This window comes from Crocodylus siamensis, chromosome 13, assembly GCF_052110815.1.
Source record: "Crocodylus siamensis isolate JL-2025a chromosome 13, ASM5211081v1, whole genome shotgun sequence".
Taxonomy (NCBI): domain Eukaryota; kingdom Metazoa; phylum Chordata; order Crocodylia; family Crocodylidae; genus Crocodylus; species Crocodylus siamensis.
This window is the reverse complement of record NC_143407.1, coordinates 22,420,001-22,437,774: the sequence shown is the minus strand read 5'-3', so window position 1 is coordinate 22,437,774 and position 17,774 is coordinate 22,420,001. Positions and strand designations below refer to the sequence as shown.

The following is a 17,774-nucleotide window of genomic DNA, read 5'->3' as shown; positions in this document are numbered from 1 at the left end:
GCATGAAGTGTGTCAAGTTTCAAGGAGATAGGTTTAGGGATTTCTGGGAAACTGCACATCAAGCAGCTGACAAGCGAAACTCGTGATGTGTGACTGTATGTGTGTTAAGGTGTACCCTCACTGGCTCTGGGGCCTCTACATGACGGTAGTGTGCCCCAATGAGGTCTCCTACAGCCCCAGCCCAGCCCACCACTTTAAATAACAACAGGTAAGCAGTATAGTAGTACTAGCATCTCAGGCAGCCAGACTGTCACAGACTAGACCCTTTCTTTCCTTTCCTCCAAGAGCTTCTTCTCCAGCAGCTGCCAGAGCACTCTCCCTGCCAGCCCCAGCCCTGGGGCTTATATGTGCCCAGGGTCCTGTCTCCTTCTGGTCAGCTGACTGGGCACAGGTGCAAGGGGTGTTGGTCTAAGTACTGGCCGGTTGTTGGGTCAATCTGGTATCTTTTAGTAGGCCAACTAAAGAGTTAGATTTATCTTATCACAGAAGAATAGAAGTAGGGTTGGAAGGGACCTTGTAGATCTTCAAGTCCGACCCCCTGCCTGGGCAGCATAAAACTGGGCTCAGATGTCTCCAGCCAGGTAGGCATCAAGCCTCTTCTTAAAGACCCCCAGGGTAGGAGCCAGCACCACTTCCCTTGGAAGTTGGTTCCAGATCCTAGCCTCCCTGACTGTGAAGTAGTTCTTATGGATGTCTAATCTAAACCTACTCTTCAACAACTTGTGGCCATTATTCCTTGTTATGCCAGGGGGCGCTAGGGGAAACAAGGTCTCTCCCAAACCCTTCTGGTCCCCCCTAGTGAGTTTATAGACGGTCACCAGGTCCCCCCTCAGCCTTCTCTTGTGAAGGCTGAACAGGTTCAGGTCCCGCAGTCTCTCATTGTAGGGCCTGCCCTGCTGCCCCCGATCATGCGGGTGGCCCTCCTCTGGATCCTCTCCATGTTGTCCACATCCCTCCTGAAGTGGGGCGTACAGAACTGGACACAGTACTCCAGCTGTGGCCCGACCAGTGTCTCATAGAGGGGGAGGATCACCTCCTTGGCCCTACTTGAGATGCACCTGTGGATGCACGACAAGTTCCGGTTAGCCCTGCCAACCGTGACCTTGCATTGTCGGCCCATGTTCATCTTGGAGTCAGTAATGACTCCAAGATCCCTTTCTGCCTTCGTGCTCTCAAGAAGCGAGTTTCCCATCTTATAAGTATGCTGCTGGTTACTACTGCCCAAGTGCAGCACCCTGCACTTGTCAGTATTGCAACACATGCTGTTTTTGTTAGCCCACCTCTGCAACTTGTCCAGGTCTTGCTGCAGTTTTTCCCTCCCTACTAGAGTGCCCACCTCACCCCAGATTGTGCTATCATCAGCAAATTTAAATAGGTTGCTTTTCACCCCGTTGTCCAAATTGTTGATAAAGAGATTGAACAGCGCGGGCCCAAGGGCCGAGCCCGGGGGGACTCCGCTGCCCACTTCTCCCCAGGTCGAATATGACCTGTCCACCACCACCCTCTGAGTGCGACCCTTCAACCAATTTGCAGTCCATCTGACTGTGTAGGCATCAATGCCACAGTCGCCTAGTTTTTTTAATGAGGAGGGGTGGGAAATGGTGTCAAAGGCCTTGCTGAAGTCCAGAAAGACTACATCCACGGCGACACCTGCATCCAGTGCTTTTGTGACCTGATTGTAAAAGGCAGTCAGGGTGGTTGGACATGACCTGCCTCTAATGAAACTGTGCTGCTTGCCCTTGAGCATCATTTCTGAAGCCGGCCCATCACAGATGTGCTCCTTGATGATCTTCTCAAAGAGTTTCCCTAGGATTGAGGTAAGACTGACGGGCCTATAGTTGCCTGGGTCCTCCCTCCTCCCTTTTTCAAAGATGGGGACCACGTTGGTTATCTTCCAGTCATCTGGCACCTGGCCCGAGCACCATGAGCGCTCATAAAGCCGTGCCAAAGGCCCTGCAATAACCCCTGCTAGCTCCCTCAACACCCTGGGGTGGAGAGCATCTGAACCTGCTGATCTGAACACGTCCAGCCCCTCCAGAAGCTCTCTGACCCGGTCCTCCCCAGCCTGAGGTCTGGAGGCATTCCCCTTGAGTCCGTCTTGCATCACGGTGGGGAAGTCCTGGTCCCTGCCCAAGAAAACGGAGGTGAAGAATTGGTTTAAAAGGTCTGCTTTCTCCTCTGGCGCAACCACCAGTTTGCCCAGAGAATCTTGCAGGGGCCCCACATTTCCCGGTGCTTTCTTCATCCTCCCTATATATTTGAAAAAGGACTTTTTATTATCTTTGATTTTTGGATGCTAGTCCTAGCTCTATGTCCACCTTAGCCCCCCTACAAGCCCGAGCATAGGAGATAGCATCCCTCTTCCACTGGTTGTACGCCACCTTTTTGGCAATCAGGCATCCCCAGACACCCTTGGTGAGCCAGGGGGGCTTTCGGGCTCCCCTTGCTTCTTGTTCGGATGGTCACCCCTTGGGCCCTGAGTATCATCTCCTTAAGGAACGACCACTCATCTTGGGCACTGGGTTCCCCCCCTCTTGAGAACCCTGGCGCCTCTCCCACTAATCTCCTCATCTCATTGAAGTTGGCCCTCTTGAAGTCTAGGGCTGCCGCCTTACTGCAGGCCCTTGACACCCTGCGCTGGATGGTGAATTCCAGCAAGCGATGATCGCTATCACCCAGGTGGTCAAGGACCTGGAGGCCCATTACCAGGTCATCCCCTGTGACCAGGACCAGGTCCAACAGGGCATTTTCTCTGGTGGGACTGTGCACCTCCTGAATTAAGTGAAGGTCCTGTATCTCGGTCAGGAACCTCCTGGAACGGTCCGACCTGGCTGACTGTTCCTCCCAGCAGATGGCTGGGTAATTTAAATCCCCCATGACAACCACATCCCTTGCCTTAAGTGCCTCTACAGGCTGGCCTGAAAATTCCCAGTCCAGCTCCTCCCCTTGGTTGTGGTGTCTGTAGTAGACCCCCACTGTTAGATCCCTCTCCCCACGGCCCCCTTGTATCTGGACCCAGAGCACTTCCGCTTGCCCCTCCTCTGACGCCATTCTGCTGGCAGAGGATGTGTATTGCTCCTTGACATACAGCGCCACACCCCCGCCTTTCCTTCCTTCTCTATCCCGCCTCTAAAGCCTATAGCCCCTAATGCTAACTGCCCAGTTGTGGGATGAATCCCACCGAGTTTCTGTAAGCCCTATTATGTCTGGGTCTGAACTGGCTATTCTGAGGGCGAGTTCCTCCTGCTTATTCCCCATACTACGAGCATTGGTATATAAGCATTTAAGGCCTTGCCTAGCTGCGTGTGCCACCCCCTGATTTGGGAGACTATCCGGATCCCTGTTTCTTACCTGGGCATTCCTTGCATTTGTCACCCGTCTTGCTCGGGTGGTGTCTCCTCATCTTCCTGTGGCCCCCTCCCACAGTGAGGCTAGTTTAAAGCTTGCCGTACGAGATCAGCCAACCTGGAAGAGAAGACACACTGGCCTTTAGGAGAGAGGTGAAGCCCATCCCATCCCAGCAAGTCCCCCGCCCGAAAGCATGGGTCATTATCTAGGAACCCAAGGCCTGCCTGGCAGCACCAACTGCATAAGCACCAGTTGACCTCACCAGTGCAGGCCCCGTGTCAGTCTCTGCCTACTCACCGGAAGAAAAGAGGAAGAGAGGAGAATATCTTAGCAAGCTTTCAGCTTGAAAAAACCTTTGTCAGGCTGAGGAAGCATCTGCAGTTGGTGTGTGCTCTTCCTGGATGGAAGGAGCAGTAAAGAAGCCAGAGGCTGGCCTGCAGTGCAAGCAAGAAAGCCAGTCAGTGAAAGTGGAAATGGAGGTGTCGGGGGTGAGAGAGACAGGTTGGGGGAAGTGGGAAGGGGGATGTAACAGGTAAAAGTGGAGCAGTGCCTGGGGAGTCAGATGTCAAACAAGTTGTAGTGTGTCAGAAATCCAGTGTCTATGCTGAGTCCATGAGGAGGCTGCTGAAGTGAAGTTCATAGGCTTGGCTATGAAAAGTGGTTTGTAAATTCAAACAAGCACCAGACCTTGCTAACCTCATCGCCAGAAGCCAACTTCCTACAACTCAAAACACAAAACCTGCCAACATATCTCCAGTACCCCTACAAACTGCGCACCAGAATATATCACAGACAACAATACCCAACTGCGGGGGGCACATTTCTCACAAAAAAACTCCACTCTGTCTCCAGTCTCTCGGGCCTGATCCTCAAAGGGAATTTACAAACCACTTTTCACGGGGGGATGGAGACGGGACAGGTCTGTTCTTCCTCACCTGCTCCCTGCTTGGTCCCCCATTATCCCCTGGCCAACAGTGTGCTCCAGCCCCCAGCCTCAGCTCTGCAGGGGACCCAGATGTCTGTGGCTGTCAGTAACTGGACCCACCAGCAAGTGAGCTACATTTGTTGAAGGGGAGTGCGACTACACTACTGCAGTCCCCTGAATTTCCGCGCCCCCCCCCAGGACGGTCCCTGCATAACGGTAAGCATGTCCTTTAGGTTTAACCATCTCTAACACGTTTAGTCTATGGAAAACCAAACAAACAAAATACCCTGCCAAGTACAGTCTTTTTGTTGAAATTAGTGAAAACAGATTTTTTTGTCCCCTGAAAAACTGAGAACCAGTTTGTGCATGGCACGTGTGTTGCATATTAAGTAATGCAACTAAATATAATTTAACATTACAACAGTTTGCTATGGATCTACCACACATCTTCCCTTTTTAAATAAAATCAGGACTTTTTTTCCCTATAGAAGCCTCTTTCCTGAAACAGAAAACAAATGGCTATAACCAAAATAAAACAAATGAAACTAAATCCACAAAAAGACCAATAAAATAATTGAAGAAGGTTTATAATGGTTCTTCAAATATATTTCAAGAACTGTAGGAATATATATCTTGATATAGAAAATGTTAGTATGCAGAGCATCTCCTACACTAAGATGTCATTGTAACAGTTTCTGCAGTACCAACCGCATTGTGTTACAAACATTATATGCAAAGATTTCATAACAGATGGATTTGATGTATTTTGTTTGGACCATTCATTAAATACATGCGCATATGCTGTATTAACAATACATATGTAAAAAATGTCCTAATGCAATAAGTTGTCCTTCTAAAATTGGCAGGCAGAAAAGTGCCAGATTTCCACAGAGCCTAACTTGGTATAAATAAGATGCTACATAAGGCTTTTCCTTTAAATTTTTTTTTTTTGGCTATGCCCAATGCCATTAACTATATCAGAGCCTTCCAGTTTTGGAGTGACTGGGAGCCACAGGAGTCCCATCTACACTGTGTGGGCCACAGCTGCATGGGCTGCATGCTGCCCCTCCCACTCCTCCTTGGCCAAACTGCATGGGCTGCTGATGGACTATGTGTCCACACGAGCACACATGTGCCTCTTACAGCATCTCAAGCCCCTTAGAGATGCTGCAAGAGATGCATGCAGAAACAAAAAAACATTCCCCATGCTGCAAATTTGACATTCCCTCTGTTACAAAACATTCCCCGCACTACAGAATTAGATAATTGGATATCCAGGAGTCAAAAATTACCCCGGGGAGAAAAGCAAGGCAGGGCACAGTCCCAGATGGTGCCCAGAGGCAGCCGGAGGCTTGGATCCTCCACAGGGAAGCTCTGGTAGCCAGCCAGAGCGTTTCTATGGCTGACCCTTGCCCCAGTGCTGAAGCATGCTGCCTGCCCATGCAGGACAAGCAGTGATGCAAGTTGCAGGGTCTTGAATCCAGCTTCATGGCAGGCAAGTAGAAGGGGGGGAGGGGACCATGGGGGGGCCCCACCTGGCCCCAGCACCCCATTCGTTCTTCCCACTCCCCACTTGCTCTCCTGTTCAGCCCCAGCCCCCCGCATTCACCAGCAACAGCAGTCAGGGCCGCTTGGGGCATCATGGCACAGCCCCCCTGTGGGGGTCAGCAGGGCTCGGCCCAAGCCACCTGGCACCTCCGCTACCGCATCATGCAGCATGGCGCCGCGCACTCTCGCAGCTCTGGGCTGCTCAGGCTGAGTGGCATCAAGCCCCGGGTGACAGTCGCAGCACCGCCAAGCTTCCAGACAGTGCGTGGTGCCCTGCCAAGCTGGACCACATCCCATCAATGGTGCAGCTACAGTGTGGGTGCCAGGCAGCCAGGGCCAAGCCCTGCTGTCCTGCAGGAGGGGCCGTGGCATGCAGCCCCAACCACTGTCACTGCTGCTGGTAAGCTGCTGGCAGTACGGGAGGCTGGAGCCAGGCAGGGGAGCGATCAGGAGTGTGGAGCTGACGGGGGGGAATCCCTGAATCGTCTCCAGGCTCCTGGTCGCTCCCCCGCTCGTCTCCAGGCTCCTGGTCGCTCCCCCGCTCGTCTCCAACCTTGGGAGGACTGGAGATGAACAGGAGGCTGGAGACAAGCAGGAGACTGATGCAGAGGCTGGAGATGGCCCCGTCACAACCTGGGTGCACGTGCCCGCCCCCCATGCCCTGCTGCTGCCCATCTTGGCAGAACCGTGGCTTGTCTGGGAGGCCTGGGGAGGCTGGAGAGGCTTCTGCCACTGTGTGCTGCTTGTCTGAGGCAGCGCAGCGACACTGTCCCATGCCTTCCTGCCCCAGCTGTGTCAGTGGTGGGAGGGCATAGCCCCCACTCCCAGTGCCTTCCACCCATCTGGAGTGCAGCCCAGCCTGCCCCACACAGATCCGGGGGGCACATGCCCACTCCCATGCCCTCCCGCACTGGCGGTGAGAGCCACTGGAAGAGCAGCTCCTGGACTGGTGGCATGCAGTGGTAGGAGCTCCCCTCCCCAAGTCCCACCCCCCCCACTCTGGCTGAGCAGTTTGTCCCAGCCCCAGTCCTCCCTTGCTGTGGGGGGTGTTGCTGTGCCCCCCGCAACATCCCTTCCAAGCCCCCTCTGCCCTCCCCAACAGACTTACCAGCTGGAGGCAGCTGTGTCCTAGGATGGTTGAGGACTGCTGCCTGTATAGTCTATGAATAAAACTCCAAATTGGCGCCGTATCTCCGGATCCAAATCAGCCAAATCAAATTGAGATGATGATTCGAATTGCCAAATTGAATCACTGTCCCTCCGAATTGGCCGCATCCAAATCTGAAGCAGATACTTGCTGCTTCTAACAGGCCTACTGTGCACATGCATGTGGCATTTATCTGTGACATTATTGGCCCCATTGGCCAAAAAAAGCCAATTGCCAGTAATGTCCATTTTCTTTTTTATCGGTGCTGATACGATATGCACTGATGCATCAGTGGACCTCTATTTAGAATAGCGTTTGTTTATTGGTCAGTTGGAGATAAAGGGTCATGAGATGCTCATTGATACTAACTAGACGCTCCAGCCATCTGAGTAACAATCTCGGTTTTGATAGCAAAACCAATGCTGAGGATGTGTCTTGTCTTTTCGATTTCCCTTTACAAAAAATTGCGTGGCCACCACCATGCTGTGTAAGCTACCCCTGTCCTACACATATGGTCTTACTAGTTGCAGCAATGTCACTATCAAATTGTATGCATTCTCTGACCATGAGTGCCATCCTTCGCTTTCATCGGTCACTGTGAGGGCTGTCCATCAGGGTGTGGACATTCCAAGTTGCAAATTTGCATTACTTGATTTGGACTGCAGATGAAGTGAAATAAAACAGACTTATGGTTAGGGCACCTTTTCTAGACATCTAGAAAAGTATGTGATTAAATAAGGTAAATAGGAAGAAATGGAAGAGCAATTTTTATTTCATATTTTTATATCCCAATTCACCCATTTTAAACATCCAGAATCATTTGGGAGGGGAGGGGGAAGGGGGACAGGCTTTACTTCCCTTACAGTTAACCTCTTGTAAAATGCAATAACTGTCATCTGATATGTGCATCGCTCATCTTTTTTGTTTGAATGATTTTTTCGTCTTTTCTAGCAGCTGTGTTTTAAAGCTCTGCCATTGTTTCTGCTCATGTCATCTCTGTCCAATGTTAACTTGCTGTTTTATAAGTGATGGTGAGGTTTTAACATGTTTCTAAAATGTGTAGTTTGCTAAATTGACTTGTAACATTATATAAAAAAATTGATTTGACGTATATGGATACAACAGCACTTCTGTTGCTCAGTCCATGCTGTAAACAATTTTGAAGTTAATCAATCAATGCTTGAACATTGCTGCACAGGAATAGTGGGGAGAAACAAATAAAAAAGCTAACAAGTTTACCTGAGAAAAAATTGTAAGGGTATACTACAAAGACTTATTCAAGTACCACTGCAAACAGTGGGCTGCTCAGTGCTTTCTCAATGTAAAATCCACAAAAGGAGACTTCGGGTTTGGACAGGTGTTATTTGTAATGCTATGAAGTATGTCAACACTTTGCAGCACTACAAAGATGTAGCACTATGGGGCATACAGGGATTCCAGCCCCCAGGCTGCAGGACTACAGAGTCACCTCAAAGATATGCCTTCCACCCAGGAATAGGGACCTGGTTCTTTACTTCCTGTGGCCCCCACATCAGAGAGATTGTTTCCAGGGTATACTCTCCTCACCCTGCTGCTGCTAGCCCTAACAAAGTTCGTCTTTGAAAGTACTTTATACTTCTGAAAGTATTTTTTAGTATTTTCAGGGCGTATCTGCATGGAAGCTTTACTGTGCATTAGACTAATGTGCATTAATATGTTATCATCTACATGTGCATGGGCTTTAGTGTGCAGTAAATTAGGCTAATGAGATGTTTGCAAGTACCAGGAAATACAGGTACTAGATTAGTGGTGCATTAGCTACTGCACAGTAGCACATATGTAGATGGTGACTGGGAGCAATTTGCTCCTGGGCAGCAGAGGGCCCACTGCTGCCTGGCTAAGCCTTGAAGTAGGGGGCAACTGTGCTGGCTGCAGGGGCAGCTGTCTTCCAGCCATATGCCGACTGGGACCCATCCCGATCTTCATGTGGCCGGGAGAGCTCTCCCACCAACCAGGACTGCTGTGTCCCAGCCACGTGGACAGCAGGAAGAGACTTGATCCCCATGTGGCCAGGAGAGAAGTCCCAGCAGCTGGGACTGTTGCATCCCAGCCACATGGAATTCAGGGTAGGGCACATAACATACAAATTTACACGTTTTTGTTTTGGGATTATCTGTAAGGTGAACCAGCAGGTTCACACCTGGAATATTCTTTCATTTTATTGCTAGGTAGACTTGTACACTGAAAAATAGGTCAAGAACAGTAATCTAAATCTACTGCTAATAAATAATTAAAGCTAATGGAGTTTTCACAAGATCTGTGATCTAAAATATTTCAGAAAGTACGATAGTGTACAACTAGCTACTGTGTATCAAGGGTTTTTTAATCTATTAAGCATGATAGCTAGAGCCATACCTATGAATGAAATTTTAAATAATTTTTCTATACAGAGGATAAACTAGGGTGTTAGGATGTTTTCATCACTTAAAATGACGAATAGTGTTGTAAAACATTCTTAACACAAGTCATTCTCTAATAATTAGATTCCAAGTAAAGGTTTTAGTAGCCTTGAGATATGAGAGGCTTTTCATAGTATTAAATCATATTATAAATAGAGAAACACAGTTGTTTGGTCATTAATTTAATTTGTCCTTACATTTAAGAATTAAATACCTAGTCTCTACTCTTCTGCAAAACTTGCTTGTGTATGTAGTTAAGAGTTTAATTTGTTCCTTTTTAGTACATGAAGCCCAGTCAAATTTAATAATAATAATTAAAGAGACCTAGATGTTTTCCACTACTGATTTAAAAAAATATGTTTGCTTGTGACTTACAGAAGGACTGGAATACTTAGTTTTCCTTCATGTCTGCAGCTGCAGCTGAAAACAAATAAAAATAAGGTATAGGTAGATAAAAGTATTTTTGAGTCAGATTTCTTTGGAATTTGAAGTTAATTATGGCTCCAATGGGGGGAAGCTTGGCAGCTCTTGGGCTGACTAGTGGTCTGAGAGGTAGAAGAGCAAGTGTTCAAGGCTACAGCTTTTGCTGGGTGGGCACACTGCCATTCTCGGGTGCAGCTAGTATTAGCTTACCTGCCCAGCAGCTATGGTTCTGGGCATTGGGCGGGGAAGATGAAGGGCAGGAGATCAAGGCTCTCTGTGGCCTCCTCTGGTTGAGCAGAGGACCTTCATGGCTGGGGCCAATTTTTGAATGGTCAGCTACAGGATAGCAGAGCAGGATGAGCTGCCATGCAGCTAGCTGAGGCCCCAGATTCAAGGCTGCGGCCTGGCATCACCCTACCTCCCTCCCCTTAATGGTGGCCTCTGGGAGGCTCTGGTCCAGGTTTCTCTAAATTGTTCTCCTGAGATTTTTGAGGCAAGGATAGCAGTGTGGCACCTGGGTTGGCAGTTCATAGACCATCAAACTTTGCTGGCAATGCCTTACCTGGACTACTGTGTACAGTTTTAGATGCCACACTTAAAGAAGGATGTGGACAATTTAGAAAGAGTCCAGCCCAGAACAACAAACATTAGGGGCCTGGAAGAGGGGACTTACGAGGAAAGGGTGAAAGAACTAGAATTATTTAGTCTGGAAAAGAGAAGGCTGCGGGGTGGGATCTGATAAGTCTTCAGATAGTTGAAGGGTGATAGGCTTTTCTCTGTGGCCAAAGGGGCCACAGGATTAGAAGCAGTGGACTCAAACCTCAGTAGGAGAAATTTAGGTTGGAGATTAGATGGGACGTTCTGACTATGAGGGTGGTCAAGCATTGGAACAAGCTAGAGCTGTTGGAGAGTCTCCACCGCTGGGAGCTTTCAAGAGTAGATTGGAAAGACATTTGGCTGCGATGATTTAGTCAGGGATGATCCAGCCTTGAGCAGAGGCCTGGACTAGTTGGCTTTATGCAGTTCTTTCCAGTCCTACCTTTTTACAGTCATATGAAGCATATATGTATGAAAGATCTTTCTAAGGTGGCCAGCATAAATATAACTCTAGGAGAGACAGCATTCATATTTAACTTTCCAGGCTTCCTGTAGGCTTGAAATAGCTCTGGACTTTAAAACATATAATCCTGCACACATACAAAGTTGTGCATTGCTTCCCTCATCAAGGATTTTTAACTTGGTTCTTACTTTTCCTTTCCTATCTCTGTTGCTAAATATTAAAAATTCAGTAATAGGCTGAGGTAGTAGTTGCATGGACCAGCATGTGGGATTCTTCCTGGAGGGTTGCATGTAGAAAAATGTTTTCATATTCCAAAGAAATGAAGTGTAACACGTGCATATACTTTTTGAGTGGAAGAGATGTTTACTACCAGCTGGCCCTTTTTTTGAAGTGGGAATGCCTTTGGAGGATATGCTCTTTTCCCTTCTCGTGTGGATTGAGAGAACAATTACCTTTCCCCTCAATAAGTATTGTACTTCTGTTTTTTTAAGTTCTTGTCAGAAAGCATCTGGAGTCATAATTTTCAGCTTTACCAGTTTTCAGTGCAGGGCCAGTTGTTAGTTCCTTATTACTTGTAGCCTAACAAGGAAGGAAATGCAAAAGGGTAAGATGGCAGAAAAGCCCTAGCGTCTTAGTTGTGATAAGCCGGCTCGGAAATAGAATGTGACAGCTGAACTAATGTCGTCACTGATGCTGATACAACTGGGCTGCTTCTCATTATGATTTCTCTGCCAGACACTGTGACACTCACCAGCCAGTGTGCATCCAGAGTAGACAATCTACAGAATAGATCCTAGAAAATGTGGCACAGTAGGTAAAAGGAAGAATATTTACCTCATTTTTTAAATATAATGCATTACTGTTGTGAATGATAAAACTATAGGTCAAGACAGCCTTATTAGGGCCTTTTTGTCGAACTAGGATCACGGGGGTTTTGTTAGTGGAGATGAGCGTTTGGAGGAAATGACATCAATTCATTTTCAGACAGTTTATTTTTTCCCATCAATGGGAAATGGAGTTTAGAAATTATTGGGGTTCAGATTTCATTGTGTAGTTATTTAATCAACATGTAAACTAGTTATTTTTATACTACTGTAAGGAGAAGAGGTACTACGTTGGCCTTCAGTGTTATTCAGTGTTATGTTATTAAACATGCTAATTCTTAGGCTTGTTTAGGTGCTGAGTTTGCCTATGATAGAAGAGTTTCCTGGAAAAGACTCTTCTGGTAAATTATGCACAGAGAACATACTTAGATGGCATGGGAAAATAGGCTTATAATTTGATTGTACAGAAGCACTTGAATGTTTTGATACATTTGTGTTGATAAATTATCATTTGTTGTAATGTGTAATTGAACATGCCCTTTCTAGCTGCAATTCTTGATTCCAGTGATTTGCCATTGAAACTGTCTGCAAGGGCTGGATTTGGTTGCTTCACCTGTTTGATTCCAGCCCAGACAGTAAAGGTCACTATACTTCAAAAAAAATAATAAATCACACAGGGTGTATAATGCTGTTTCGCTACTACGCATTCAGTTTAGTACCTTCAATGTGAGGTAGTAACTAAATGCGCATTAGGTTACCCTAATGCTCAGTAGCAAAAATGTATGCTTTATTAGTGATGCTGATGTGCAGTAGCCTAATTTTACCACGTATCAACATATTAGCACAGTTTTTGCCATGATGCTCTAATGCTTAGTAAAATAGGCTACTGCGTATTGAAGCTCACATGTAGATGCACTAAACAGTGTTGTTGTTAACCAGCATTATGTATTCCTGTGGGTCAGAATTGAGCATCCTTATTTGTTGTCTGTTCAGGTTAATGTAAAGAAGGTAGAATTATATTTGACATTATAATATTTGGAGACCTAGTCTGATGAGGAATTCCTCAAACTGACAAAAATACAGCTAAGTAGAAATAATTTAACTGGTGAGTTGGGGCAAGTTCTGACTGCTTTTGTGGCTTATTTTCTTCCTTTTGTGACCTGACAAAAGTTTTAATGCCACTTAGCCAAGTAAGAAATTATAAAACTAGACCACATTTAAAATGAATTTAAAAAATAATTAGCTAGTTGAGACGCATAATAATTTATTTTGGTGTGTAGCATTTGGTTTACATTTCAGGAATCTCCATGTGTATTTATTTTGGACTTCCTTATGCTAGAGCAGAGATCAGGATTTTTTTTGTGATTTTTCTCAAGGCCTTTATTTATATGAAGGAAGATGTGATGATAGTCATTAAGTGCCACATCTTTCTTGCCCTTAGCTACCATTTCAAGTTATCAAAGCATTTTACATTATTAGATTAGACCACCGTGCCAGTCTGCGCCCAGAGATTTCCCCAAGATGAGTTCCCCATACAATAGAACCGTTCCTGGAATATTGGTTGAATCACTCTGAGCTTCAACATTCATAAAAAGCATGGTATATATACCCATATACTGCATGACACTTTGTATGTATTAGTTTTATCTATCGCGGAAGTTGCTGTAAAAATTTGGCTTACATTTTTGATACCATGATATGCTTATTAAAACATGTATTAATATAAATGAATGCTTTATATCATAATATAACTATATGTGGATATATTAATTATTAATATAAGGTTTGTCTTATCAATGTATTGATTGCTTGGGAGATGCTTTCAGAATCCATAAGGTAAGGATTGTATAGAAGGTTGGAAGGCAGGTTGTATGGCAATCACATTTTTTTTAAAGCTATTAGTATAGGATCATAGAAAAGTAGGGCTGGAAGGGACCTCCAGAGGTCATCTAGTCCAGCTCCCTGCCTGAGGCAGGGTTGTCCCCAGCCAAACAGTCCTGTACAAATACATACACCATCCTCTTAATAAAACTACCGTCAACCCTAACACAATACAAGATATAATACCTTAACCTGGAAAGCTAGTCATACAGTTATTGTGTTGTTTTAGGATCTTAAACCACTACAGAAACTTCACAGGTAACATTAAAATGATTCAGGACAAATAGAGCCCTGATGTTAAAACACCACTATTTCATTGATGTTGTTGGTCCAGACACTATAGTTTGAGTTGTTTTTTTCCCCTTCTTAAACCAGATAGTAGAAATATTTATTGCTGCTTTGATACTTTGTCCTGACCTATTTTACTTGCTTTCTATTTTTGTCTTATGGTGTAATAATTCATTCAGATTTTTAATGATACCCTCCAAGAGTCTTAGCCAATGAGAACTCAGTGATATATTGCATGCGATATAGTCAGATTTTGAATAAACAAAGCCAGGACATTTCATACTGATAATGTGGTGGCCAGGAGTGGGGAGAAGCTGGGGATCAAATTGGTGCTAACTTTGATTCAGGGCTGTCCAGCTTCAATATGGCCAGGGGTCACATGTCCTATGACCTGCACCAAGAGCCCCACACCACAGGGAGCAGCACTAGCAGGGGCCATGGTCCCCCCAGACTGTGTGTGAGCAGGCAGACAGTCCCCAACCCCACTGCACAGTGCATGCAGGCTGGCACTCCCCTGCATGGCACCCTGCCTCACTTTCAGCTCCCTGTGGGTTGCTAGCGGCACTGCACTGCATAGGCACACTGGACTTCTGGCTCCCATTGCATAGCAGGTTGTGCTGTGCTGTCATGTTGCCTTGCCCCCTGGGGTGGGGGTATACCGCATGGAGCAGAAGCCAGGGGAGGGAGAGGGAGCCATCTGCAGCCAGAGCAATAGGGGAAGTGGCAGCTGGGTGGGAGCTAGGGTGCTGCATGTTAACCCCTTGCTGGCCTCATGAAGCCTATATGCTGCTAGATGTTGTTGATTTGACTTCTGACATTTTGCTTCCATGATGGTTCAGCCATTGGCTTTTTTTTCTTTCTTTTGGATGCAAATTATCCCTACCTGTCTTTCTTCCCCTTCAAATCTCCATATCATTAAATACAAATGTGGAAGCAGCAACTTCCCTGCATGGCCCCCAACCCTTGCAAGGGCAGTAGCAAGACTGTTGTTTCTTTACTATAGAGAGTTCTTTATATAAGTTCCTGTAAATAATGTTGTTGCCACACCACAAACCTCATCAAGATACTACTGACTAAATGCAGTAGCTCACTTGCCCTGAGCCAGCTCAGTTGCTGGTTCAGGCAGCATCCTGAGACGCTCCTAGAAACCAGCAACTTTTGGTTTCCCTACTGCCCGATGTGGCCATGCTTTGTTTTGCTGAACTTCATCATGAAACTTTGCATGAGTCATTATCACTTGCAAATATACGTTCTGTACAGAGTGATTTCAGTGCTGTGGCTGAAACTTTGCTTTTGCATTTGATCTTCAGAGTAAGAGACCCTGAGGCCAGTTCTGAACCCAGGTCTCTGCACTTCTGCAAGCTGTGTGGTTGCATCACAAACTAGTTTGAAATTAACAGGAATTGCCAAGGACAGATTTCTCTTTTGTTTGGGGAATTTATTTCCTATGATTCTGTCTTCTTATTGGATCAGTATAGTTATATCAGAATAAAGTAAAAAAGGTGCCAGTTTTTCCATTATAAATCTAGTTCCTCAGACGTTTTATACCTTCACTGTAGACTGAAACTTGGCATGCATGATCTTGGCCCTGAATTCAAGCTTTTATTTTTATTTCTTCATTAACTTTTTATTAGTATAAACAGGATACGAGAAAAATCTCTAATAATAAGTATGTAACAGTATGTTGCATTCTAGTCTTAGAAAGTAGTTAAATATTGGGGAATACAATCAAGCCAGAATCTTATTTTTGCATAGGTAAAGCTCATGGAGAGAAGATGCGTAAAATGTATGCATTTTCATGTCACATAAAGGACAAAATGTCACACCTTTCACCCAGCAGACAGCAAAATGGAAAAATTCCAGCAAATATCTAGATGCTAGTATTGATGCATTGGAGTGCACCAAGAAATCTGAGTTTAGTTAACATTCCAAAAGCTTCCAGTAATCAAGTTTTATTTAATATTCCAAAAAAACCAACACTTCAACTGCTGACAGTATTCAAGAAGTTTGACAGCATACTACTTCAGTCTAAACACTTAATTAGTCAAGTTTAGTCTGATTAAATTCACTCTTTTTTCTGCTTTCTTTTGTAAATGATTATTTCCTGATGGAATCCCTTTTGCTTTTGTCTTCCAGGACCTGCGCAAACAGGTAGCTCCATTATTGAAGAGTTTCCAGGGGGAGGTAAGAACATAAGTTTTTGTTTAGCTTGTCACTGTTGGTCTCCTTTATTTGCTCCAGGGGAAGTGGTTGTAGCCCTTCGCGGGAGCTTTGTTGGGGTTAGGGCTGTAAGCAGGATGGGAGCACTGGGGGGCAGCGGGAGGTGGACAGATGTGGATGTGAAATATATATTTCAATACTTCTCCCACCATTCTTGTAACCCCCATATTTTCAGTTGTCTATGAAAAGAAGTGAACTAGACATGTTCCTGGGAGTTCAGCAGAATTGTGCTATTATGGACTATGACGGAAAATTAAATTCTAAAGTTGGGGGTGAAAACTGTCCACAGCATCCTCTCATTTATAACACTGAAGATCAATTCAGATCCCCACCTCATCTTAATTGTCGATGTTGGCATGGAGAGAGAATGTCTGTGTGATGTTTAGGAGTTAAATATAAGGTAATTTGTAATGTATGTTAAGTAATATGGTGCATGAAATATGTATAAAACAGATACAGAATATTACAATATAATTGTAGCTTTCAGTCTTTAGTGTAACCTTTTCCTCAAATGTGAAACGTACACTAAGGAACTTGCTAGATCCTATGGTTCATAGGTGATGTTAGACAATCAATAAAAAGTTTTAATAACTTTGTTCTTGGCTACCTCTTCTATTCCACTAGGCATCATTCTACTGAGAAAAGGGCAGTTAAAATTATCACAAATCAAAAATGAACCTGTGGCTGTTTTGAAGTATGGCATCTTCCTACGGGAAAAGGAAGATGCAGCCTATTGCAGAATTGTAGATTTAAGCTGTGATTGATGATGAAGCACTTGCTCTCTGTCATTTTCTCAAAGAGTGCTTGGGCCTGACAAGAGATTTTTGCCTTGAGTTTAATGGATCTTGCATCTTTCCATAACACCAGGAAAGCAAGAGGCTCTAAGTCTTTCTGTCTATTACTACTTTTCCCTCAAATTTCCTTTTGTTTCACTGCTGCCAGTGTCATTGTTTGTAGCAACGCCAAGAAGGCATGTATAGTTCAGTCACTAAGCAGAGCTATAAATGCATGGATGAAAATGTCACTGGCTAGGTGTGCACATGTGCAAACACCACTGGAAGCAACTCAGAACTATAAATAAAAGAGCTAATCCAGGAAAGTCTTGAGACTGTCTAATGCGTATGTGGGGGAAAACAATTCAATTTTTTTTCAATTCTATGAAAAAGAGACACTTACATGTGAGTAACTATATCATCAGAGATAAGATCCATTTCAAAATATTGCATAGTTCTGAATTGTAACTCGTAAAACACTTCTCAAAAAAGATTTGTGCATCAGAGGTTGGCTTGGGACGTAAGCTTATGCCTTGTTAAAGGTTATAGATCTCTTATCCCAAAGGCTGTACCAAAGCTGCAGAGTTGTGTACTTTCTAAATCTATAATAAGCTGTAAGCTGATTTGTTTTACTATTTCAATTCCCGTCAGAGCAGTGAGAAATTTAGGAGTATGTTTTCCAAAGTCTGCATAAGGAATTAAGTGTAAACACTTATTTTTAACAAGGGTTACATTTCTGATTACTTGCACATTGTGCTCCATATGTACCCCAAATAGGCAATAATTTCTTAGTTTGGAAGCAGGGTGCAAGTTTTTAAAATGATTTCTACTTAATTTCCCATGTTCATGAAAAAAAAAATCACTCAGATGAAATCCTTATATAAAATAGCAACATGTGA

At 45.0% G+C, this 17,774-nt stretch overlaps 1 protein-coding gene across 6 annotated transcripts in view; it reads left to right on the top strand.

Annotated features, from left to right (window-relative positions):
* Positions 1 to 17,774, top strand: part of CUX1 (cut like homeobox 1) — a 416,613-nt gene that overhangs the window by 159,753 nt on the left and 239,086 nt on the right. For all 6 annotated transcript variants that reach the window (XM_090026255.1, XM_090026256.1, XM_090026253.1 and 3 more), the window contains one exon: positions 16,019 to 16,066. In XM_090026255.1, the coding sequence (XP_089882381.1) occupies positions 16,019 to 16,066 (48 nt within the window). The remainder of the gene's footprint in view (positions 1 to 16,018; positions 16,067 to 17,774) is intronic.